Source organism: Mercurialis annua, linkage group LG3, assembly GCF_937616625.2.
Source record: "Mercurialis annua linkage group LG3, ddMerAnnu1.2, whole genome shotgun sequence".
NCBI lineage: Eukaryota > Viridiplantae > Streptophyta > Magnoliopsida > Malpighiales > Euphorbiaceae > Mercurialis > Mercurialis annua.
The window spans coordinates 10135922-10162283 of NC_065572.1; the positions used below are offsets into that span (position 1 = coordinate 10135922).

At 31.8% G+C, this 26362-nt stretch overlaps 4 protein-coding genes across 5 annotated transcripts; all 4 read left to right on the forward strand.

The window, feature by feature from the left end:
- The first annotated feature begins 1609 nt into the window (after nt 1-1609).
- On the forward strand, nt 1610-5928 carry LOC126673348 (HIPL1 protein-like). Of its 2 annotated transcripts, XM_050367456.2 has the most exons (8): nt 1610-1871; nt 1975-2132; nt 2753-3200; nt 3411-3544; nt 3629-3845; nt 4176-4354; nt 4775-5016; nt 5367-5928. In XM_050367456.2, the coding sequence occupies exons 1-8, from the start codon at nt 1778-1780 to the stop codon at nt 5776-5778; spliced, it is 1884 nt and encodes a 627-aa protein (XP_050223413.1). In that variant the 5' UTR covers nt 1610-1777; the 3' UTR covers nt 5779-5928. The 2 variants fall into 2 exon arrangements, with proteins under 2 accessions (XP_050223413.1, XP_050223412.1); XM_050367455.2 differs by having other exon boundaries at nt 2753-3544.
- An 835-nt stretch (nt 5929-6763) lies between these two features.
- On the forward strand, nt 6764-8984 carry LOC126673350 (pentatricopeptide repeat-containing protein At5g39980, chloroplastic). The gene has a single exon (XM_050367457.2). The coding sequence runs from the start codon at nt 6848-6850 to the stop codon at nt 8819-8821; it is 1974 nt and encodes a 657-aa protein (XP_050223414.1). The 5' UTR covers nt 6764-6847; the 3' UTR covers nt 8822-8984.
- Nucleotides 8985-16780: 7796 nt separating this feature from the next.
- Nucleotides 16781-22215, forward strand: LOC126673354 (beta-glucuronosyltransferase GlcAT14B-like). The gene is made up of 4 exons (XM_050367462.2): nt 16781-17599; nt 17919-17994; nt 18085-18200; nt 21224-22215. The coding sequence occupies exons 1-4, from the start codon at nt 17011-17013 to the stop codon at nt 21736-21738; spliced, it is 1296 nt and encodes a 431-aa protein (XP_050223419.1). The 5' UTR covers nt 16781-17010; the 3' UTR covers nt 21739-22215.
- Nucleotides 22216-24770: 2555 nt separating this feature from the next.
- Nucleotides 24771-26362, forward strand: LOC126672234 (uncharacterized). Its single transcript, XM_050366183.1, has 2 exons — nt 24771-25454; nt 26309-26362. Exons 1-2 carry the CDS (start codon nt 24771-24773, stop codon nt 26360-26362), a joined length of 738 nt encoding a protein of 245 aa, XP_050222140.1.

Here is a 26362-nt window from a genome sequence, read left to right on the forward strand (position 1 = left end):
ATGGGTATTTTAGGTATTTTTTTGATGACGTGTCAACTGACACATGCTGCTGTCAATTTTTTATTTTTTTTAAAGACACCCGCTAAACAAAAGACGGCGCCAGGGGTATTTTCGTCCATAAGGGCCATAGAGAGCGCCGCCACAAAAGATCAGGGGGTTTAGCGCCCGTTTTTAAACATCAGGGAATTTAGCGCCCGTAACTCTAAAGTTGAGGAACCATGGGTGATTATTAGTCCAAAAACACTCTTTCGATGCCTGCAAGTACATGACCACTAAGGTTTAGGCTTGATCAACTTCATCTGTTAAATCTATAAATTGATCCATAAACTTTTAAAATATTACGATTAGTCCAATTTTTTAGACATTTTTTTAATTTTTACAGACTATTTGCGATTAATTACTCTTCATTCTTTTAAATTTGTCGCTATACACTGATCTAGTCTGCTTGAACATGAAAACTGCTAACTCGTCAATTGGATAAGTTTTTCTGAGAAATCATGATCAACGTTTCAATGCGTTATCACATTTTATCTATCCAAAAAATAAGTGTCTATATTTATATTTATATTATATATAAAATTAAATTTATTAATTTAATAATTTAACTTAGTTTACCAATATAAAAAAAATTGATAGAATCTGTAGTTAAAATTTTAATAAAAATAAAAAAAATAAAAGATCAATTCACCCCCTCAACTTGGTACGAAATATAAAAAAGTCATTTTGGACGGTTTTGGATTAAACAAACCTGCAACTTGGCAAAATAGAACAAATAGCACACACTCTCCAGTTTTGAAATAAAAAATTTAAAATAGCATTCAATATTATTTTTAATTTCTGATTTAATGCTTAATGATTTTAAAATTTCAATTTTAGCCCTTTTATTTAAAACTTCAAAAATAATTTATTTTTCAAATAAAAATTTAGAGACTGAAATTCTTTTTTTCCTTCTTCTTCTTTTCTCCTTCCACATCTGTTTTACCAGATTTTCTATTCTTTCCCTCTTTCTCTCCCACCGGACTCCCGTCATTGCCGGTGCCCCACCATCTTTAAGCAATCAAGCAACATACCTCCTCTCATTCTCAGTCGAGAACAGACCCGTTGTTCTCAGACAAGAACAGTCGGTCTGTTCTCGTTTTGACGGTGGAGCGATTTCAGACAGAGTCTACGGTGGCGGTAGTTTCCGGTTGATTAGTTTTAGGTGTTTAATTAGAATAGGTAGGTTTAATTAGAGTTTAAATTATGTTTAATTAGTATTAAATTAAAATTAGTTAGAATTATTTTTTTAATTAGGTAATCTACTCTCTCTTTTTTTATTAGAAGGGTGAATTTGAGCCGGTTTTGCTTAGTTGCGGGTTTAATTGATCCGGTTTTGTTAAGTTGCGTGTTTAATTGATCCGGTTTTGCTAAGTCTCAGGTTAGTTTGACCAAAAACCTTCCAAAATGACTCATTTAATATTTCGTGCCAAATTAAAGGGGTTAATTGATCCTTTGTTCAAAATAAAAAGGGTAAAGGTACAAAAAGAAATGAAAGAAACCGCTTGCATATATGCTCTGATAACAACCATTTGAGGCAAGTCTGTATTTTATATTATTGTTAGAGCATTTTTTATTTTGATAGAATACTTTATTGTGTTCTTGGTAGTTGAATATCAGAGAGTTTACTCTATTTTTATAATATAGTTTTATTTATTAGTTTATTCAGTAGCTATGCATTTCCATCTCTGTATTAGTCAAATCTTAAGGCTGGGGTTTGCTTTATTTTTGTCTTGGAGACATGAACACCTTCATTTCCATCACCATCTTCTTGGTTTTTTACTTGCTCATGCTCACTGATTATGCTTTTTCATATCCATTATGTACTAATTTAAGTGGGTCTTGTGTTCTATCTTTGCTTTATTTTAATAAATTTATCTGCTTTTGCTTTGATTCTGAGCTTTTTTGTGTTGTTTTGACTTGTTTTTGATGGAATAGGAGCACCCTTTACTCCAAAAACATCTCTCTCGTTCTGCCAATACAATGGAAGTGTATGCTGTAACTCGACCGACGATCAGCAGTTGCAGAAGAAATTTAAAGCTTTGAAGGTCTCTTCTCCAGGTTGTGCTTCTATTCTGAAATCAATATTATGCTCGGTAAGTGTTCGTGTAAAGTACAGATGTGATTGTTTATTAGAATTCATATTTGAGGTATATTGAGCTGATTGGTAGTTTAAATGAACCAATTAAAATCATGGTCATTTGTTGTGTATGCTGTTTTTTTAAAATGTGTTTATTGTGGTTGACTTGCAAGTTGCAACATGTAATGTGATAATATTTGATGCTGTCAATCCATTTTTTTTTTGTTACAATGGAAAATGAGAGATTCGAACTTAGGATTCAGGTTTAAGCAAAACATTCGTCCACTAAACTAGGCCTGCGAGGAGTTAGAATTTATGTTTAAACAAATCATTTCTCCACTTATTTAGGTCTGCATATATCAAGCCATTTCGTTACTTGTATGTATCTTCAAAGAACAAAGTAGATTCTAATATCAAGTATTTATGTGAAAGGTTAAATAGGCGTTTTGCTTCAACTTGAGCTTGAATTTGAAATCTTATAGTTCTTGAAAGTACCTCGGGTACTATTTAGCTGTACCCAGTTGGTCCGTAGGATTGAAACAAAACAAATGTATAGCTTGGTTTCTTACTTTATCCATTTGTCACTGATCTTCAGGACATTCTTAAACCAAGTTTTGTTCTTTCATTACTCGGCAGAGATGTGATCCATTTTCAGCAGAATTGTACAGAGTTGAATCTGTTCCGCGAGCAGTTCCTGTTCTTTGCAATTCCACCCTTTCAGCGAACTCAACCCAGTCACCTGTTGCTGCAGTTGATTTCTGCTCCAAAGTTTGGGACCAGTGTCAGAATGTTACAATATCAAATTCTCCATTTGCATTGCAAGGAAAAGATGGAAGTGTGGCCAATTCTTCTTCCAAGCTGACTGATATGTGGCAGTCTAAGACTGCTTTCTGCAATGAATTCGGAGGAATGTCTGATGATGGATCAGTATGTTTTGATGGCAAACCAATTTCACTAAACAGTTCAAGAGCCCTAAATCCTCCTCCCAATGGTATTTGCCTTGAAAAAATTGGAAATGGTTCATTCCTAAACATGGTACCTCATCCTGATGGTTCAAATCGCGTCTTCTTGGCCAACCAACAAGGTAAGATTTGGTTGGCAACCATTCCTGAAGAGGGTTCAGGAGAACAATTGACACTCGATGAATCAAAACCTTTTCTTGATTTAACTGATGAAGTATATTATGATGCTGAATTTGGAATGATGGGATTAGCATTTCATCCAAATTTTCAACAAAATGGTCGGTTTTTTGTTTCTTTTAATTGTGACAAGGTTAAATGGACTCAATGCTCAGGAAGATGTTCATGTAATTCTGATGTCGGATGTGACCCTGCACAACTTGCTCCTGACAATGGAGCACAGCCATGCCAGTATCATAGTGTTATTGCAGAGTTCACTGCCAATGGTACAATTTCACAACCTTCCTCGGTAAGAAAATCGAAACACTAACTCCTCCAGTTTTTCATTATCACGCAGTTTTATTGATCAAAATCACTTTGAGTTCATTTGCAGTTCACGACTATCCACCCTGCAGAAGTAAGAAGAATATTTACAATAGGTCTTCCATTTACATCCCATCATGGTGGTCAAATACTCTTTGGACCCGAAGATGGGTATTTATACTTTATGATGGGAGATGGAGGAAATGTTGGTGATCCTTATAACTTTGCACAAAACAAGAAATCCTTGCTTGGAAAGATTATGAGACTGGACATAGATAACATCCCCAGTAAGTATATGCAGCATAGACCTTTTTCCTTGTGTGATCTATTAAACTTATAAATTCCTTTATTTTTTGGGGTAAATTGCAATGATTAGTGTCTGAACTCGATATCTCACGCGAGACAACTGTAGTACCAATTGAGCTATATCCTAAATTCTTTTAAATACATTTTTATGGGTTGCTGTTTCTGCATTAAATTAATGCTTTCTGCTATTGCTTAGTATATTATTTCTTAGGGGAAATAATTATTTTTGTCTAATATCACTGGTGGTAGTAATCATGTTTATTTCTTATTAACACATTTGTTTCTCAAATTCTATTCTTGCTAATTTGCAGGTGCACAAACAATTGCTAACCTGGATTTGTGGGGAAACTACTCTGTGCCTGGAGATAATCCGTATATTGAAGATAAGGATTTACAGCCTGAAATTTGGGCCTTAGGATTTAGAAATCCTTGGAGATGTAGTTTTGATGCAGAGAGGTCTTCCTATTTTCTATGTGCAGATGTCGGTCAGGTTAGCCACTTTTATCAAATACTATTACTTTTCCTTAAGACTCATTAGCTAACCATGCTAAGCTGGATTCGTGTTCTAGTGCTAACTGTTGCTCGTTAGAGAAGGAGTTGGTGGTATTTGGCTTGAATCTTATGCTCGAACTCCAAAAGAACAAAAAACAAAACATTTGTTCCAGTCTATGGTGCACAGAAACTTTTTGAGTCTTACATTTTTCATGTTTTGTTTCTGGAAATGCTTATGAAACTTTAAAACTCAATATTTATTGCCTATTTTTGTCTAAATGTTGTTCTGTAGTTTCTCGTTTTGAGATTTTTCTTTTTAGCGTTTCCTTTTTGTGCTATATGCATATTCTCTATATGACAGAATTTCAAAATTGTCACCTTTGACTATTACTACTGATGTATGGAACTGGTCTTACAGGATCAGTTTGAAGAGGTGGACATTGTTACTAAGGGTGGAAACTATGGATGGAGAATCTATGAGGGACGATCTCTGTACAATCCTCCAAGTTTTCCAGGAGGAAATACATCTGCTAGCTCCATAAACCCGATTTTTCCTGTAATGGGATACAACCACTCTGATGTAAACAGGGTTGAAGGATATGCATCAATTACAGGCGGCTATTTTTATAGGTCAATGACAGATCCATGCATGTATGGAAGGTAAGCAATTAAGCTTGAGTCTTTCATACTAGTCTGATACCTAATTCTACATTCCGATTCACAGCATGTTCAATCAATTTAGACTTGGTTTTCGACTGGTGTGAGAGCTCTTTCTCATTGAAGCAGAAAAAACTGGAGTTATCTTTGGAATTATTGTTTCAAATAATACTACTTTATGTCATATTGTGTTGAATGAAAACTTCTGGAGTCCTACGTTTCAGCATTTTATGTTATATTAATTGAGCTCAAATTCAAAATCTCGCGATCCTGAAGACAGCTTTAGTATCAATTGCGCTACACCCAATCACAGTTACCATCTTCTGAAAATAAGTTTACTTTTCTGTTTACAGATATCTGTATGCAGATTTATATGAGGGTGCAGTATGGGCAGGAACAGAGAGCCCGGGAGACAGCGGAAACTTCACTAGCACATCACTTCCTGTGAAATGTACTAATGACTCTCCGATCCCATGCACAATTGCGGCAGGGAATACTACTGCTACCCCTGCATTAGGATTCACATTCTCTTTCGGTCAGGACAACAGAAAAGACGTTTACATTTTAACAAGCAGCGGTGTGTACAGAATTGCTCGACCGAGTCGCTGCAACTTCGTCTGCTCAAAGGAAAATATCACAGCTTCTCCTCCCAGTTCAGGTCCTTCCTCTCCTTCTTCACCATCCGGTGCGGAACAACTTGGAAATCCATTAGCAGAGTTGCTGTTATTCTTCTCCTTTTCATTACTGCTTTACTTGAACATCTAAGGGTAAGATATCATAGTGATTCTGATTCATTATCATTATCATTTCAACTGTTAGTAATGTATATGTTTGATCATCTTGCTGTGGAATAGTAGTCATCTGACTCCATGTGATTTTCAGTATGGATATATGTAAATATTCATGTTTTAGCCATTTAACAGACAAAAAAAAGAAAAATTTGCAACTGTACAAAGTGTTTTTCAAAAATATATAGTGCCCACTAAATTTGGGGTGCTTTCTATAGTTATTTTTTATATAAAATAAATATTATTATATTCGCTTAGAGCATCTCCATCTCCATGAACCGTTTAAATATATCACATCTATTCAAAAATAATTCTCAGAATGCATAGAGGGTAAAATTGATTTTTTTTTTATAAAAGATATTCTATAAATAGAAGTTATCCTTACAATGAGACATCAAAATTGTGTTTAACTATAATGGAACGGAAAAAGTATAATTTTAAAGATGGATGATTAAAAAGACGGACTGAGTAATATATTATACAGATATATAATGTTCAATATAAAGAAAAAGTTTAATTATTAAAAAACACTTTATTTTTTAGATTTTTTTATTTATGATTCAATTTTTTTAATTTTTGTTCATTTATTAACTTTTATTTTTAATTATTTAAGTTGGAGTGGAAAAAGGTTTAATATACTTCTATATTGCTTTATTTTCGGATTTTTTACGGTAAAAAGTAAGTCGGAACAATAAGAAGTGATATGAAAGACACATTTGAACTCTTTTCTACTTTAATTTAAAAAAATGGGTACAATTGAAACCGAAAAATGAAAAATAGGCTAAAATTAACAATTTTAAAAATTTGAACTTTAAACAAAAAAAAAAATACATACCACATGCAATTAACTTCCGGAATTAATTAAATTTAATATTTTACAAATGGAGATTCGAAATATAGAATCAACTCAATTTAATGTCATCTTTCAACTTTAACGGTCAGAAATTACCCGCCATTTTCATTTCGGACATATGCTGACGTGTCAATAACAAAACTCCAAGCAATACAAAAACATAGTTTCTACTGCTGCAAGAACAAGAACAGCAATGTCTTCCCTTTCATTATCTCCTCCTCCAATGCAACTGCTACATCCCATATTTTCTATTCCACAATTACCCTTATCCAAATCCCATATTTACACCACCATACCCTTCATCTCCTCAAAACCAACCCAATTTCTCATCTTCTGTACTTCAGCTACAAAACGAGACGTATGGACCAGAAACCGTAAAACGACACCGTCTTTTCTAGACCACAGCGTAGACATGACGGAGCTCTTAACCTCCATCAGCCAAACCCGAAACGAGCTTGAATTATACTCTCTGCTATCGCCCTACAAAGAAAGACAGTTGTCGATCCGTTTCGTGGTCTCGCTTATCGCGCAAGAGCCGGATTGGCAGCGGTCTTTAGCCATTCTTGATTGGATTAATGAGGTTGCGCGATATTCACCTTCTGTGTTCGCTTACAATGTCGTTTTACGCAATGTGCTTCGCGCGAAAAAATGGGACCTTGCACACGGCCTGTTCGATGAAATGCGTCAAAGAGCTCTTGCCCCGGATAGGTTTACTTATTCTACGCTTATTACTAATTTTGGTAAAGCGGGGATGTTTGATGAGGCTCTGTTTTGGTTACAGCAGATGGAGCAAGATCGAGTTTCGGGTGATCTTGTTTTGTATAGTAATTTGATTGAACTTTCGAGGAAGCTGTGTGATTATTCAAAGGCGATTTCGATTTTTATGAGGCTTAAGAGAAGTGGGATTACGCCTGATTTAGTTGCGTATAATTCTATGATCAATGTGTTTGGTAAAGCTAGGTTGTTTAGAGAGGCGAGATTGTTGGTTAAGGAGATGAGAGAGGTTGGTGTTATACCTGATACGGTTAGTTATTCAACGTTGTTGAGTGTTTATGTTGATAATGAGAAGTTTGTTGAGGCGTTGTCTGTCTTCGCTGAGATGAATGAAGTTAAGTGTCCGCTTGATTTAACGACGTGTAATGTTATGGTTGATGTTTATGGGCAGCTTGATATGGCTAAGGAAGCTGATAGGTTGTTTTGGAGTATGAGGAAGATGGGGATTGAACCGAATGTTGTTAGTTACAATACCCTTTTGAAGGTTTATGGCGAGGCTGAACTTTTCGGGGAGGCTATTCATTTATTTCGGTTGATGCAGAGGAAAGATATTGAGCAAAATGTTGTTACGTATAATACTATGATTAAGATTTATGGCAAGTCGCTTGAGCACGAAAAGGCTACAAATCTTGTGCAAGAGATGCAGAAGCGAGGAATTGAACCGAATGCTATTACATACTCGACAATCATTTCTATTTGGGGTAAAGCCGGGAAATTGGATAGGGCAGCAATGTTGTTTCAAAAGCTGAGGAGTTCAGGCGTTGAGATTGATCAAGTTCTTTATCAAACAATGATTGTGGCGTACGAGAGAGCAGGTCTAGTTGCTCATGCAAAACGTCTGCTTCATGAGCTCAAATGCCCAGATAACATACCTAGGGAGACTGCCATCAAAATTCTTGCTAGAGCTGGTCGGTTAGAAGAGGCCACATGGGTATTTCGTCAGGCTTTTGATGTCGGAAATGTGAAGGATATATCCGTGTTTGGATGCATGATTGATCTTTTCTCAAGGAACAAAAGACCTGTAAACGTTGTCGAGGTTTTCGAGAAGATGAGGGAAGCTGGATTTTACCCTGATTCTAACGTGATTGCTCTCGTCCTGAATGCCTACGGGAAATTAAGGGAATTTGAGAAGGCGGATTCTGTATATCAAGAAATGCTGGAAGAAGAGTGTGTTTTTCCAGATGAAGTTCACTTTCAGATGCTTAGCCTCTATGGTGCAAGAAAAAACTTTGTAATGGTGGAATCTCTGTTTGAAAAGCTGGATTCTGATCCTAACATTAACAAAAAAGAGTTGCATCTTGTTGTTGCAAGCATATATGACAGAGTGAATAGGTTAAATGACGCGTCCCGAATAATGAACAGGATGAATAAACAAGGAATGTTGAGATTATAACCAGATTTGAAGTTCTGAATTTGTCTGGTTTTATTGTAAATTTTGCCAATTGTTGTAGATTAAATACTTTGTTATGCTCATTATTTAGTAAATATATGCTACTTGAAGATCCCAGTTTCCACCTTTCTGAGAAATGAAGATGGCATTCAGGTTTCTGATTTTACTTCACTTCTCTCGAATGAATCGAAGGTAACATTGCCCTCTCTTAGGAACCGAAGGTAACAATGCTCTCTCGAACACTATCAGCGAATCTCGTATTTCACTTCTTCTGCCATCGCCTTTATTTGATACTCTTTTCAATACTTTTTTTGTTTATTTTAGTAAATATTACTTGTGTTTATGTGATTTGGTTTCTAATTTTATTTTTAAAAATTAGGTTGTTTTAGGGTTTTGGAATTCATGTGTGTGCTGTAACTTGATGCGGTTTGGATCATGAGAATGAGAGGTCTGATAATGTAATTATTGTGTTGGTTGATTTATCACTCTGTGTTTGCTGTTATTAGGGATTTAGGTTTTTGCACTTGAATAAATAGAATTATTTTTTATTATTTTTAGGTTTAGGAGTTTATGAATTTGCTTATTGTCAATTGAGTGCTTGTTGTTAGAAGAATGGGAGGTCTATTAACATTGTATTATTATTGTGTTTTATTAAGGATACCATTTTTAGGTTTAGGGGGTCTTTTAACATTGCATTATGATTGTCAATTAAGTTTATTTTAGCTCACTTCTTTTATATGCAAAATTATGGCGCTAATAATCATACTTGTATTTATTATGCAAAATTACATCATCAGTTCTCATTGTTTTGAATGCATTGCTCTGCATAAAATGATATAGTTGGAATTTTCTTTGGACGTTTTTGCTTTTCTAACAGAGTAATGTATGCAACAATGCAGGATTTCTATTTAAGTCCGCATAAAAGAGCTGCATAGCCAATTCCTGAATGGCCCTTTTCTTTCATATTGGACGCAAATCGCGCTCATTAGTTCCTCATTACATGTCTTTCTCTATTTATATCTTTATTGGTTATTTCTTTTTGTTCTTTAAGACTCGAATGCAGGAGTTGATATTCTTTCTGTCAGTGGTTTAACGGCAGAACTGTCGCTTACAAGAACCACGCAGTTCTACCTAAAGCTTCGGAGATATGGAGTTCGGAATTGCTTCTACGAGTTCATACAGAGATCACTAAGTTGATTGATGAGGAGGTAAGATTGTCAAATCATTACTGCTAATATTTTCAAACACAGTCCTGTATTAACAGGATTTGCTCTGCCATCAACAAAGGTCTAATGCCGTCTTTTAGACATGTTAAACAGCTGATTCCTGAGTTGCCAGACTCGGTTGCTCAACTGTTTGTTAAATCAGTGAAAGTTCTGCTGTTGAATCTGTAGTTGAGGATGTTGAAGTTGACGATTCTTAAAAATCTATGCAAGATCCATCTAAATTTTGATTTATTGTTTTGCTATCAAATTTACGACAAATCCACATCTAAAATCTGGCCACTACATAAACTTTAGATTAGTTTTAAAATTAAGTATTTTTAATAGTAATTTTGCAATTGTTTTTGAAGAAAGTATATTGTTTGTATAAAAATCCATTTTCTTCTATTTTCGCCCATTAACCTAAATGTAAGAATTCCAATTGTTTTAAATTATATCCCTCTAACCTAGATGCATTTAAAGCTAAAAGAAACACTTAAGTGGCAATTTTTTTCTCAACTTGCAAATGATGTCAATTAATAGAAATTTTAATTTTATGGTCAATTTAATACATAAACTTACTTTTTCTTTTGTCAATTTGTCCCATTTTTATATCCGACCCATCGTGTGATGTTCACCCTAATAGTTGGCACGCACATTCAGTTAAGTATCATTTTTCCCCTCAAACTTGTACGTCGTGGTCAATTAACACAAAAATTAATTTTTCATATCAATTTGCCCCTTTAACTTGTCGCTTTTTATTGATTAGATAATATTCTAATAATAAGAGGCTTCATTAACGAAAATAAAGTTGGGATTATAAAAAAACTACTTAAATATTAAAAATATTAATAAAGGTACCCGTAGACTTTTATTTATTTGAAGACACATCGACTGATTTAAAATTATTTACAAAACCACCAAAAAATGAAAATATATAATGTTGATATAATTATGGTATAATTTCGGTATATTAAAACTATAAACTACATAATTTAAAAATAGTATTTGGTTTATTATTGTATAATTTTAGTATATTTTTGGTATTATCGATAATATTTTTATATTTTTTTAGTTGATAATATGTACATTTTTTATATATATTTTTCACTATAGTTGGTAATAAACTAGAGAATTTATATTTTGTTGGTATAATTTTAGTATATTGTTAGTTTAATTTTTAGTATACGATGTGGTGTAATGTTGGTGTAATTTAATCTAATATTAATAAAATTTCAGTATATTTTGATGTGTATACTCTTGGTATACTATTGGTATAATATTAGTTTAAATTTTAGTATACTATTTGATGTAATTTTGGTAATTTTTTTATTTAATATTAATAATATTTCAGTACATTCTTATGTGTATAATGTTTGTGTAATGTTAGTATATTTTTAATTTATTAGTATACTAACATTATACCAACAGTATACATCATATGTTTGTAATTATTTTTATAAATATTATTAAATCAACTAGGATTTTTGTAAATAAAAAAAGTCAATATGTATTGTTGTAACTTTTTTTGGTAAGTGGTGTAATTTCCTCAATAAAGTTCAATTTCATCCCCTAAATCTATTTTTAGTGTAAATTATTCTAAAATAAAATAAAAATAAAAATTATAATAAGTAATTGTTATGATTTTTTTTAGAATCTAATAAAAAAAAATTAAATCAATTTTTATGTATTTGTAAAATAATTTTTATAATATTAACTTATGAATAATTATAATTTACTAATATTTTATAAATCAATTATTTTGATTGATGATGGTGTCCGGCCATCAGTCGCAAGAGCGCAGCGTGTGGCCACCACAGCAATTTTAAAATTTCTTGCAAAATAATTTTATTTTAAAAATATTTTAGTTACTAATAATACAATACATTTTTATTTAGTAAATATATGACAAGTTAGTGTATGTTTTTCTATTTAATGTTGTATTAATTATACAAAAAATTAAAATTTTAGAGATATTATATGCATTCATTATTTATTATTATTTTACTGTTATTATAAATTATTGGATATATAATTAAATTTAATTATCTTGAAGATAAAATGCTAATTTAAATAACTATTCATTTGTTAAATTAAAAAATAAAATATGTGCTATTTGATCATAAAATTAAAATTTATTGACATAAAATTAAAATCTCAGTTGAGTGAAAAAATTGCCTCTTAAGCCTTGGAGTGGATAACAAGCGCTGAATCATTATAAAAAACGTGGTAAATTGATAAAACAAATTAAGTTTTTTTGGATAAATATTTATTAAAGGGAAAAGGGGCAAATATACCCCTATCGTTTAGGGTATGGAGCAATTATGCCCTCTTTAAATTTCGGATCTCAATTAAACCCCTAACGTTTCAAAAACAGATCATATAAGCCCCTGCTTTTAACAACGTTAACGAAACGTTAGTTTCCGCCTACGTGGAATGTCTATGTATATTCCACGTGTCCAAAAGGGGGAAAATATGCCCTTATGGTTTAAGGCGGGAGCAAATAGGCCCCTATGGTTTAAGGTGGGAGCAAATAGCCCCTTTATGAATTTTTAATCTCGAATAAGCCCCTAAAGTTTCAAAATCAGCATATCCAAACCCCTTTATCTAACATTGTTAAACGAAACGCTCTATACTGTTACTTCATGCCTACGTGAAATGTCTATAACATTTAATATCTCATATAAAATTTTCCACGTGTCCAATTCATTTTTAAGTTTAAAAAATATTTTTTTTTTAAAAAAAATAGGGATCTTTCAAACTTTTTTCATGTAGGGGGCTTCAGACCAATGGTAACATATATTTTTATTTTTATTAAAAACAATTTGTTTGGACCTAGCTGAATTCGAACAGACATATATATGTTGTATTTGTTAGTTCGAAGCGACGAACATAGATATAACGTTGTAAAATGATGTGACGGGGATAAAAAGACGTGGTAAATACGGTGGACAACCAACAGAAAAAAGGAGAAAAGTCGAAGAGAAAAGATATAATATGAAAAAAGTTTGAAAAGATTCCTAAAATTTTATTTAAAATATAAAATGTTTTGAATTAAAAAAGAGTAGGACACGTGAATTTTTTTATCTGATATATTAAATAATGTGGACATTTCACGTAGGCATGAAGTAACAGCATAAAGCGTTTTGTTAACAGTGTTAGACAAAAGGGTTTGGATGTGCTGATTTTGAAACTTCAGGGACTTAATTGAGATCTAAAATTCATAAAGGGCCTATTTGCTCTCGCCCTAACCATAAGGACATATTTGCTCCCGCCTTAAATCATAAGGGCATATTTGCTCCCTTTTGGCCACGTGGAATATGACATGGACATTTCACGTAGGCGTAAACTAACATTTTGTTAATGCTGTTAAACGGAGGGGCTTATATGATCTGCTTTTAAAACATTAGGGGCTTAATTGAGATTCGAAATTCAAATAGGGCTTACTTGCTCCATACCCTAAACGATAGGGGTATATTTGCCCCTTTTCCCTTTATTAAATTAGTTGAACTATAAATGAGTTGAAGGCAAAAGCCTTTTTTAAAAAGATTAAACGGAAACAAAAATTATAGGAAAAATATTAAATTCCTATATATATTATTAGCCGAATAATTAAAATTTGAACTGTTATCTTTATAGTAAGCTACCGCTTTGTAAATAGTAGAATAAATCAGAGAGCTGATATCCACCTCCTCATAATTGAGAACTCTTCTATTAAATTTACTATTGAGTTAAAATTTGTGCTAAATGATCATTGTTTACGATTTGAGAAGATATATTGCCACTTAAATTCTAAAAGAAAGATGGATAGATAATTAACTCATAGATAAAAATTTAAAACCCAATAGCTTGCGATTCTTAATATCTTCAAAAAATATCTGGATACCGATCTATCAAACAATGACTATATAGCAACTTATACTTTTTTTCATATTCTTTCTTCCTATTTAATTTCTTTAATAAATTACTTTAAGAAGGAATCATTTATTTTTTTTCATCCCCAACTACTTAGAAATGAAATAGATGCTTAATTTGTGTATCTTACTTTACCACATATTTAAACATTGTTGTTTTGAGATATGTTCATTTTGTGGGGTAAAATGCAAATAAAAGTTCTATAGAAAAAAATCCCTATATATAAAAACTAGACATTTCCACAAGAAAATAAATAAATATACATCGAACGAAGTCGCTGTAGATAAGAGTTTTCCTTATTTGTATAACTTACTTTGACTTCTATAAGTAAACGATTCTTTTCAACTTAGGGATAGTAACTGAAAGAGTATTTAAAGTATGGAAAGTTAGTTAATCCAATATACTTTGTTTTAGCCTTTTAGGGAGTTTTATACAACTATCCAAAAAAATATTTATAAAATTATATTAAATTTAAGAGATCATTAAAAATCCACCAAAAACCATTGTTGGAATCTGCCGCCGGAGATAGTGGTGGAGGTGAATTATTTTTTAATATTCAAATCAGATCATAATTCAAGTTTAAAGTTAATTTGAAGGATTCAATTGGTAGATCTGGTTGATTTTAATGGATTTTATATTATTAGTAGTATTCATTGAAAATTAATTAAAAATCCACTTAGGATCCAGCCATAAATATAGATGTTAATATATGGTTAATAGTTGACACCATTGATTAAAATTCCGACCAGATTCTGGAAACCGATCACCGATCTTAGTTGGCTGGCCGTCAGACCGCCACTTGTTGGTCTCCAAACCACGGCTCTCTTAATTTTAGTAAATTGTAAATAAAAAGTAAAAAAAATGAAAAAAAAAGAAGAAGTTCAATGGTAAAATAAAAAGTGTAATTTTTTTTAAAAAGCAATATATTTTGATAATAAATTTTCAAAAGAGATTAACACACATACTTTCCTAATTTATTTTGATGTTTTTATCATAATTGATATGGTATTCTTTTGTTTGTTATTACTTCTTTTAAAAAATATATAATCTCAATGGTGAAATCAGAAATACAAAGAAGAGGAAAAGTTTAATAAATGTGAACTTTTTATGCAACGGTACTAACATTGAATGATGGATATAAAATCAATTTGTGATCGAACCACTTCAAATTTATGGTCTCAATCTCTCTATTCTTTAACTGTTTTTAAATTTTTTGTTCCATTTTTATTTTTTCATTCACAATATCTAAAATTATATTTTTGGGTTTTACCATCATTTTGTAATGAGTCATTTAGATTAAAAAGAGTGTTAAATATGTTAAGTTAATTTACACCATCATTTTATAATGAAAATTGTAGAGTAATTGAACATAACTTATTGTAATGTTCAATCAAATTTGAGAGGGTAATAATCTTTTTACATGAGAGTTCTTTTCAATTATATAGAAAATTTTAGAGATATAAAAGGCTGATTCTCAACAATTATATGAGCTGATTCACAGCAATTACATCAATTAGATCTAGGCTGAAGGAGTAATAATAATCTAAAGGTTAAGAGCAAACGTGCAACAAGTTAAAAATCCATGGATTAAAAGAGTAATCTTCCCTAACACATCAATGCGTGGCAATAATAGCATTCCAATTTTTTTTTGAATGCCAAATTTGATAATCATAAATTCTGCAAAACTCCCCTTTCCATATATAGAAAAACTCCCATTTTATAGAACATTCATAAACATTAAATTCCTTGTATTCATAATGAAAAGATATCCAAAATCCTTCCAAAAACTATAACAAAATTAACTTCCATTAAAATCAAAAACGAATTTAATCCAAACTAAATTGCATTCCTCAATTGGGTGATTGCTAATTTAGCTATAGTATGGCTTGTGCATACATTTTAGTTATTTTTTCTAAAAAAACTATTTTATATTTAATCACTAAAAGTATTTCTATTTATTTAAATGAGTATTAATAAATAACACTTAATTGAATTATTCGACGATTTATATTAAATATTTTTAATGATGATTCTTTAAAAATTATTTAAAATTATTTAAAATCAATATTAATATAATTCTTCCAAATTTATACTCTTTATTTTTCTTCTAATCCAAATAAAAAAAATGTTTAAAATATATTTATTTTAAGGTAAGACATATTTATCGACCCACAACTTTAACTCGTTTGCCAAATATATTTTAATCTCTAATTTCTTTTATATAATCGTAATTTTTCTGACATCTGCCAAATATAAACATATCTATTTGAAGATAATATGGCGCCATGTATATACTCAATATATGATTAATTTTTTATATATTATCGTATAACATCGCACACATCAAATTTAAACTAACGTTGAATATATTCAGGAAAGGTTGAAAAGATGATGGTATGTAAATATCATAATACATATAATAAAAATATTAAAATTATGGATATATAAATATATTTTATTTCTTTTTAATGAAAACAACAAAATTTCAAACTTAAAATATGATTTAAGTGATAATTTGTCCCCTCAACTTACAAATAATGAAAAATTAATACGTAAATTAATTTTGTGTCAAATTAGTCACGAATTTGTTAATTATGACTAATTAACTCCATTTTACCAATTTACCCCCTCAATTTATGAGCTAATTTTTTAAAATAAAATTAATTGCCAATAATTATTAAGTTTGTGACCAATTGTTCATAAATTTAATTCATATGTTTATTGTCCATTACTTACAAGTTGAAGGACAAATTATTACCAAGCCCTTAAAATATTATCTTGATAATTCTCAAATTCTCACATTAAAAACTCGATCATAAAATTCCATATTAGAAAAGATAAAATACCATTTCTCCATTAGAAACTCAAAAAAATAAAATTAATGAGTCCTCCAAAACCAAATAGTTTTCCCCTTCTGTCACGGCGAAGATAATAAGAAGAACCACCTCATTAAAGCTCATCACCACCCACCCACCTCTTCTCCAACCTCCACCCACCACCACCTCCGCCGCCACCGCTACCACCACCACCAAACATCCACCACCCACCTCACCATTCCCACAAACTCCACCAAAAATGAAGAGACTACGAAGCTACTACATGCACATACGCCACAACCACCAATCCATGGAACGCAAATGGATCTTCCCACTAGCCATCGCCTCATTACTTTCATTGTTCCTCCTCTTCTTAACCACCGTCTCCTCCTCCTCCGCCTCCACTTCCCTCCTCCCATTCTACCCTTCTTTTTCCTCCTTCACTTCCCGCTTCGTGGAGACCAAACTCCACCCAATTCCCGCCGCTCCTCCTCTTCCACCTCCGCCCAAATTCGCCTACTTAATCTCCGGATCCTCCGGCGACGGCGGCATGATTAAACGCACATTGCAGGCGCTGTACCACCCCAATAACCGATATGTTCTGCATTTAGATAGAGAGTCCAGCAATGAAGAGCGGTTGGATCTGAGTCATTATGTGGAGAAAAACCCGGTTTTTTTGAAGTTTGGCAATGTTCAAATTATTCAGAAGGCTAATCTTGTTACTTACCGTGGCCCTACTATGGTTGCTAATACTTTACATGCTGCTGCTATTTTGTTGAGAGATGGCTCTCATTGGGATTGGTTTATTAATTTGAGTGCTTCTGACTACCCACTTGTTACTCAAGATGGTTAGTTTTGAATTTTACTTCATTTTAAGCTTTGATGGTATTGAAAAGCCGAACCAATTTGGCTAATTCGCTGGAAATCTATCTAATTTTTTAAAATCGATTTGATAGTTTAATTGCTTTTGTTGGAATAATTTAATCAATTCTGGTAAAATGGATAGATTTACGACGAATTTGTGAAATTTCGATACATTTGCGGTTTTGGGAAGTCGAAAAAGTTTGGCTTTTTGACACCATTAGGCGTAATTTGAATTGGGTTGTTGTTATTATTTTGTTGGTTAAGCTTGTGGGTATTGAGTGTATGTTTTTGTTGCTTTGGTAGATCTATTGCACACATTTTCTTATTTGCCAAGGGATCTTAATTTCATTGATCATACGAGTAACATTGGATGGAAAGAGTGAGTTCAAAATTTGATTCTTTGTAATTTTTGTTCTTGTGGGTTGTTTGAAAGTTGGGATATTTATTTGTGTGCTGCTGTTTTTTGTAGGTTCCAAAGAGCGAAGCCAATAATTGTTGATCCTGGGTTGTACATGACTAAGAAAGCTGATGTCTTTTGGGTTACGCAGAGGAGGAGTGTGCCAACTGCGTTTAAACTTTTTACAGGTGTGTTAACTTGGATTATGTTTGATTATTTGCTCTTCGGTTGATGACCGCTATTTTGTTTTAGTTTTTTTTAATCATGTGTATAGGAATGCATATGCTATGGAGGGCTATTTTATGTCTTTTTTTGAACCCTGGACATAAAAATGCTGTTGTTGTCCAAACAAAGCATTAGGTTGTTATTCATATGTTTTCTCTTAGATTCCTTAGGAGTTTTTGAATAGCCACAAAATGTAAGGCAAAGAGTAGCATGTTAGCTTAATTTTCATAAAGTTTATTGTTTTCTTATGCTCATGAACTTAGTAGGGACTATGGAGATTCAAGGTTTTCATTTTCTTTTGATTTGTTATCATTTCATGGTTGGATCTATTATATGTGATTGACTGCTTGGCATCTTGATTGAGTTAAAATTGTTCATTATGACAATGATGGTTTTCATATTTTTTTTTTAGTTTTCACCTTTATGGTCATAGATATTTTGTTCTGATACTTGTGTTAATAACTCAATTGCTTTGCTTCATGAGCTTGATTATTGGGTTTCTGTAGGCTAGTGAGGTGTGATGTGTTAGCAAGGTTGAGTTGCATCATAGTGATAAAGTGAAGGAAATTTTTGAAAAAATAATAATTAGTGCAGATCATTAGGTCTCACAGGATGAGTTTGAAAAGCTTCTTGACAGACTACTTGGAAAATCTTATTTTGTCCTTGCATCATGAATGCCACAATAATTACGAGCATAGCTGTGTTTTGTGACTCTACCAGCTTTAGTAAGAGGCAGTATATTTAAATTAAATGTTGTAAATATCTTCTTCGACACGCTGTTACTTATGTCGTGTCAGGTGATGCTATGAAGGATTTGCCATTATGACATCATTGCAAATCTCAGTTGTCAAAGAATGTTTGTAAAATTCCTTGTAATCAATATGAACTATGAAGAGTAAAAAAAGCAATATTTGATAAGTGATTTGAAACTGAAATGCACTACTTCCTCCTAGCATCTCTTATCTTAGCATCTTAGTGTGTGTCGTGTGCTTCCGTCTTTCAGTCCACCCAAAGATGTAGGAATGTTATATAGGTTAGTTTCTAACTTGCTGTTAAGTTTCTGCAGACAAATTTTATAGGAGACACTTCAGAAAAAAAGTGTTCAAGATATAAATCAAGCCTTCAAGTCCAGTCACAGACCTGGTGAAAGTTTTAACCATTTTATTTATGGCCTAATCACTCAAAAACCCCTCACCTTTAAACATTTTTTCAATTCCACCCAGACGTTGAAGATTTGTCAATTTTACCCACTTTTGAATTTTCCGTTTTCAATTGTACCCCAATATTTTAATTTTTGTTAATTTTTTTACTTAAATGATGAAATCATTCAATTAATTAAGTCTAAACATGAAATTAAATTCTTTTTTCTTCAAAAAAGTACAAATAAGTCCTTTATTTTTAAAAACTAACTAAAAACCATAATCAAATTAACACTAATTTAAATTCTTAATTAATTTAACTAAATTTAAATAAATTTTAAAAATATACAATTAATATATGCGAGACATGGAGAATGTTTTAAACAAATTTCCAAACGCAAAAGACGTTAATTTAATTTTTCAAGGTACAATTGAAACACAAAAATGAAAAATAGGGTAAAATTGACAAATTTTCAACGTCAGGGTATGATTGAAAAGGGGCTAAAAGGTCGGGTTTTTTTAAGACATTAGGCCTTTATTTATGTAATTTTACTTAGTGTTGAAGGGGTTGAAATTGAGATCCAGATTAAAAACCATGTAATATGGATCCTTTTTTTTTTTTTACTTAGAATTATGGGAAGCTGTTAGCTGCTTCATTTCTACATTTTGACAACCTCGGTTATGAGCTCATGTTGGAATTTCCCTCAGAAATACCCCCTGGTCAATTGATATTTGTTGTCCAAGTTTCTTAGGTCTTTTCATATTATTGATGACTGCTGCTGCTTATGTATCAGCTGCATTCTAAGCATTGAGGTAGAATTGGGTGCCCAAGGGAACTTCTTTTGAGAATAGTTTCAGCATAAAAGTAGGCGTCTATACCTTTTTAAGTCTTTATTTAGGTTGCTTGGCATGACAAGGATTCAATGCCATCTACAGTGCATTAATGAAATGACATTTGGATTTGATAAAGCAGTTCTGCAATGTTTATTTTGTTCTTTTTATTCATTTCTTAGCCGACAGTCTACAAAGTAAAATTGCGTTCACTTTTACATTGTATGAGGATAGTAGTACTATAATGCCGTTTGATAGACTCCCTGTGATGTTTTGGCCTATTTGATTTAGGCTAATGTGAGTATGAAAACAGCTCATGTTGCTTATTTTCTTCCGGCACTTCTTTTTTTCAAATAGATCTTCAGGTAATTCTATACAACATTCTACTTGAACTTGAGAAGAATAATTAGTCAGTATCACCCACTTAGCTGCTGCATTGTGAAACTGATGATACAATAAATAATGTTTCAGCGTATAGCATTCATTCAATCTTTTAAATGTTTGGTTTACAAAGGATCATAAAATTATAAGAAGAAGAAACATTTTGCAATCCAAGTATACCAGAGCTTGACTGACTCCCTCTTTGTTTTGTGGTTCTTGATCCGACTTGAAATAGATTTTGAAATTCTGCTATGAAATGAACGCCTATGAGTCTGTGACTACTCATATAATTTGTTTCCGTGAGTTTGGGGTTGACCTATTAAATTCAGAACTTTGACCAATAAGGACCTTAATTTCATAACTAAACTTGTTATTAGAGAGGTAGCTTTTAAGTTGCCTGATGATCGAACTCTCAGACCAATTTTCAATGGTTTGATTTTGGTGCATGCCAACCTCACTTAGCTTTCTTAGGTGCTAAAATGTGCAAATAAGGTTTCTTCTTTTAGTACTTAAGAATTATCATTTAAATTTATTTCTTATGCTTTAAATGATTCCGTAGTAAGGCTGTGACATTATTTATTTTGTAGGAACTAATTTTGATTGATGGGTTTGATAGCTTAATTCTGTTGTTACAGGTTCTGCTTGGATGGCACTTTCTCGACCTTTTGTTGATTACACAATATGGGGGTGGGACAATTTACCACGAATAGTTCTTATGTATTATGCCAACTTTATTTCTTCCCCAGAAGGTTACTTTCATACTGTCATTTGTAATGCACAAGAGTTCCGCAACACCACTGTGAACAGCGACCTTCATTTTATATCATGGGACAACCCCCCGAAGCAGCATCCACATCACCTCAATGTGGGTGATATGCAGAAAATGATCAACAGCAATGCTCCTTTTGCAAGGAAGTTTCCTCGTGAGGATCCAGTGCTCGACAAAATTGATTCCGAGCTCTTATCTCGGGCTCCAGGCATGTTTACACCAGGCGGTTGGTGCATCGGGAGTAGGGAAAACGGAAGTGATCCATGCTCACTTATTGGTAATACCACAGTCCTTAGACCTGGTCCTGGAGCTAAAAGGCTTGAAAACTTGATAAGCACTCTGTTATCGAGTGAAAATTTCCGAAAAAAGCAGTGCAAGTAGCATCTCTTGAGCAATCAGGTATTTTACACGCCCTTGGTTTAGTTATGTTAGAAGTACAGAGAGTATGATCACATAATCCACATTCCTTCAAGTAGGAGAAAAAAGAAATTGCTGAAACTATACCTTATTCTCTGCCTATATGTCGTCACGATTAGACGAGATGAATTCTGTGGAAGAATATCAATTACATTTCCACTTTAGTATCACGATATAGAAGACGGAACACATCCTTGTGATCAAGATCTAGAGATGTTTCATCTGTTTTTTTTCTTTTCTTTATATATATTATTATTATTATTGTAAATGTCTGTCCATCATCATTTTAGCCCTAAATCTTGTGTGGGATTGATGGTGAGATGGATGAAGAATGGCAAAATTTCAATGTTAGATAGGGAAGAAAAGGAAATCAGATTCTGCCATTCTGGTACGAGAAATCAAATCCTGAAAGAAATTTTATTTTGAGTTCATTTCGTTACATATTTTTGCTTCATTTGCTGATAAGTTCCGGCCATATCTATATTCAACTCACCCCGCCTTTAATTCTAAGTTAAGTAACTTCGAGTCTGATATGCATAGTATTTTCTCCAATATGTGTGATTTGGCGGCAATTATGTTTATCTGATTTTAATTATGTTACGGTTGTTTTTGTCATTGTTGTATTTCCAAATCTATGACTACTTTGATAAATTTTTTCGAGATTAAAATGACTTATTAGGCATTGATTTTCCTTGATTTTAAACTGCTACAAGGAAGTAAATGATGGAAGTCTGGTTCATAGTCTCACTTTTGATGTTGTTTTATATAGTTTTCATTTACTTTGGTAGTGTAATTGAATAGTAATGTTCTCTTGTGACTTGTACAATTGGAATTATTAATTATATTCTTCTGAACCGGAGAATGTTAATAACATTAGCAATTCTAATTAAAACAACTGAGAAAGCAAAAGCTGATCTACCATGAATTAAATCTTCTCTATTGGCTTTATTTTCTAAAGTTGGAATAGTTTGCTTGTTAACTGCTCTGTAAAATAATATGCATCTACGTAGAGTGTAATTGAATTGAGTCGAATCGAAGACTCCCAGTTATGATCTTAACTCGACTTGAATCGGTCTCTTATTTTCTTCACCCCCTTCATCCCCAACTTCAGAAACCTAATATACTTTAACGGCGATCATGAAATGTATGTCCTTGAAGGCGTTAATTATCATGGCTTGAAATGCAGAGACGGTATTTCGACTTCTTGTAAGTGAGTTTTTGTTGTCGAGGTCATTTTCAGTTGGGGTTTGGACAAGCAAAGAATCGGTCGGCTTTCTTGGAAATGATTTGGATCCATTTGAAGAACGAGAATTTGATTCGTCAGATGAAATATTTGAGCATTCGAGGTCTGTGCTCGGACATGAATTGGTTTCTTGATTTTAAAACTTTATTAAAGAGGGAATTATTTTCTAAACGATTCATCTTGTTCAAGAAAAGAAAAGAAAACAGAGGATGCTTCCAATTCTAATTTGTTCATTCTGTTAGAAAATAAGGTTTTTAATAAATAGATAATGATTTGATGTCTTAATTTGTAGTTGAGTGTTGATCAGTTTTTGCATTTTTGAGTCTGACTAGGCAGCATTTCAGCAGTAGTCATGTGGTAAATTTCGAATTTGAGACGGTGGCCATAATTGAAACAAAACACTGAAAATTAGGCCAAAACTGAAATTTTTAAAAGTTTAGGTCATAAATAAAAATATTCAAGAAGATTAGATATCTTTTACTGTTAAAAATTGATGATATATTTTGTATTGTTGTTCACTATTTGGTGATTTTCCATTAATTTTATACTATTTTGATGATTAGTGGATAATTTAATTCTTTCTCTCGTTGATGTAGGCTTAATTGCCGAATCACATAAATTTATTTTTTATGTTATTAATTTATTTTGCTATATTTTTTGTTGGATTAAGTTCATAATACTGAATAATTTTGATTTTGTGTGGCATGTTAACTTGGTTACAATAAATTTATTTAAAATTTAGTGTAAACAAAATTATTGTTGTAACTATGTATGATTATAAAAAATAAAAAGTAAATTAAATAAAATTCGATTAGATTCATAAGTCTGTCGAAATGAGCATTTTAATGTCCGAACTTGACTTAATTTGAGTTCGACTTGAAGTTGCATCCGCTCGGTTGCACACATATTTCTACTAAACAACCAATAAAATTTGGCAATCTGCTAGGTCGTGGGATTAATTTCTACCACAAGCGCTTCCCTCCCTCTGATTATCTATATCTATACTATATATAAAAGCACGGATGGGGGGGACGACAGACACATTTACGATAATGTCCTTAATAGTAATAACTTAAAAATTATGTTAATATTTTATATTAATACAATCCAATAATCAATCCTAATTCAACTCATAATATACTTCCTTATTCAAATACGATATTAACTTTCCTATAATATAGCATCCTTAATAATCTAAACTTTAAACTTTTCTAAGTGAATAAAAACTCTATAACGTTTGATTACCATTTTCCTTAATGAACTCCCATAGCTATAGCAACCAGAGATAGATTAATTTTACTAATTAGCGGTGTTGTCAATTTTGTACACTGTATTTACGAAGTTGGGAATTGAGGGAATTAGGTATTTTGTATATGTAATAGTAATATCATAATAATAAACTTAAGTAAATGACTTATAATAGAATACTCATTGTTAGAGCATCTCCATTGCATGTTGTATTTTTTGTGCTATTTTAGCACAAAAAAATAGCATAATTCTAAATATAGCACAAATTGTTAAATTTCACTCTATTGCAAAATGCTAAATGGAATGCCAAAATCTATATTTGTATAACTGATTTTATTTTTAATTCTCAATAATTATAAATATTGGACCTATTTTTTAACATATGGGCCTTAAATGCTAATCAGATGTTTGGCTGTGTTTCACTAAAACTATTTTGTTCCCTTTTTGCAATTCACAAAAAGAACGGCAGTACCCATTCTCCTTGAATTCATATTATTTATCAATAATGAGCAATTTGTTCAACAAATTTTTAACAGGAGAGCTAGATTATGATTCTTCTGACGACGAAGAAGAAAATGCGAAAATTTCTTGGCTTATGGTGTCAAATTTTCACATGATGAAATCTAAATCCGGTGAGTGTTTTACAATTCCTCGAAAATATATTTATCGTGATAGAGTTTCCGGAAATGATAGATTATATAACGATTATTTTGCTGAAAATCCTATTTATCCTTCTAATGTTTTTCGAAGACGTTTTCGAATGAATCGACCTCTATTTCTTCATATTTTGAATGTGATTCAAGATTGTGATGACTATTTTATACAAAAGAATGATGGGTTAGGAAGAATTGGATTGTCAGGACTCCAAAAAATGACAGCTTGTATTAGAATGTTGGCATATGGTGTTTCTGCTGATTGTGTCGATGAGTATGTACGAATTGGAGAGACTACGACAATTAAATCTTTAAAAAGATTTTGTGAAGCAATTATAAAGTGTTTTGAAAAAGAATATTTAAGATCGCCAACAAAAGAAGATGTTTCAAGATTGCTAAAAGAAGGAGAAAGCCGCGGATTTCCGGGTATGTTAGGGAGTTTAGATTGTATGCATTGGCAATGGAAGAATTGTCCAAGTGCGTGGCATGGACAATTCACCGGACATGCTCAAAACCCAACAATTATACTTGAGGCGGTTAATAGCAATTTTATAAATTTTCAATTTAAAGCAAATTATTTAAAAAAAAACAAATTTGGAATGTGTTAGCAATTTCATATTTTTTATCAATAAAAAAAATTGAGAGAATTAGGAATTTTTTTATATATATAATACTTGTAACAGAATAAGATTACTTAATTAGTTTGCTTATTAAATTACTTATAATAGACTAATCATAGTTAAAAATATCATCAGTTTTATAAACAAACAAAAATACTAACTAAATTTATATTAATTATATATAAAATATATTGAAAAATATAATAGATTAAAAGAAATATATTATCAACGTCAATTAATTTTAAAATCAATAAATTGAAGTATTATTTTGTTTATAATAAAAATTCTTTTTATGTTGATTATAAATAAACACATTGGTATAATTATAATAAATTTAATTAATATAAATTGACGGGTTACACTATGAGCCACGTGCGTAGTACGTAATGCGAAACTAGTATGTAAAAAAGACCAATAAAATTTGTTGATGTTTACAAAAACATTGCTTCAGTTCACGAATTTCATAAAAATTCAGACATTACTTGTGTATTTTTTACTATTATATGTTGATCCCCACACTTAAAAAAATTAAGTATGAACCCACCTAATTAATAATAATAAAAAGGAAGTATGAACCCACCTGTGAAGAGCAATACGCTATCGTTTGATATTTTGAAGGACAAATCCCTTTAAAAAGAACAAATGCTTAGCTCTTTCATAATTTTTTGATTATAATTAGTGCTTCAACTGATTAACATAAATTATCTATTTAAAAACGTCACACTCTTCAATAAATAGGAATTGACAGTAAATATATATATGTGTGGCAGCTAGCTTCTCAGACGGCAGAATCTTTTATGTTTTTGTATGATTCTAAGGTTTAA

Excerpts from the sequence above, each read along its gene's own strand:
- LOC126673348 (XM_050367455.2), top strand. The coding sequence starts at position 1,778 with ATGAACACCTTCATTTCCATCACCATCTTCTTGGTTTTTTACTTGCTC. Across the intron at positions 1,872-1,974 it reads TCCATTATGTACTAATTTAA|GAGCACCCTTTACTCCAAAA; the intron begins GTGGGTCTTGTG and ends TTGATGGAATAG. Across the intron at positions 5,017-5,366 it reads GATCCATGCATGTATGGAAG|ATATCTGTATGCAGATTTAT; the intron begins GTAAGCAATTAA and ends TTCTGTTTACAG.
- LOC126673350 (XM_050367457.2), top strand. The coding sequence starts at position 6,848 with ATGTCTTCCCTTTCATTATCTCCTCCTCCAATGCAACTGCTACATCCC.
- LOC126673354 (XM_050367462.2), top strand. The coding sequence starts at position 17,011 with ATGAAGAGACTACGAAGCTACTACATGCACATACGCCACAACCACCAA. Across the intron at positions 17,600-17,918 it reads CCCACTTGTTACTCAAGATG|ATCTATTGCACACATTTTCT; the intron begins GTTAGTTTTGAA and ends TTGCTTTGGTAG. Across the intron at positions 18,201-21,223 it reads TGCGTTTAAACTTTTTACAG|GTTCTGCTTGGATGGCACTT; the intron begins GTGTGTTAACTT and ends CTGTTGTTACAG.
- LOC126672234 (XM_050366183.1), top strand. The coding sequence starts at position 24,771 with ATGAGCAATTTGTTCAACAAATTTTTAACAGGAGAGCTAGATTATGAT. Across the intron at positions 25,455-26,308 it reads CAACAATTATACTTGAGGCG|CTAGCTTCTCAGACGGCAGA; the intron begins GTTAATAGCAAT and ends TATGTGTGGCAG.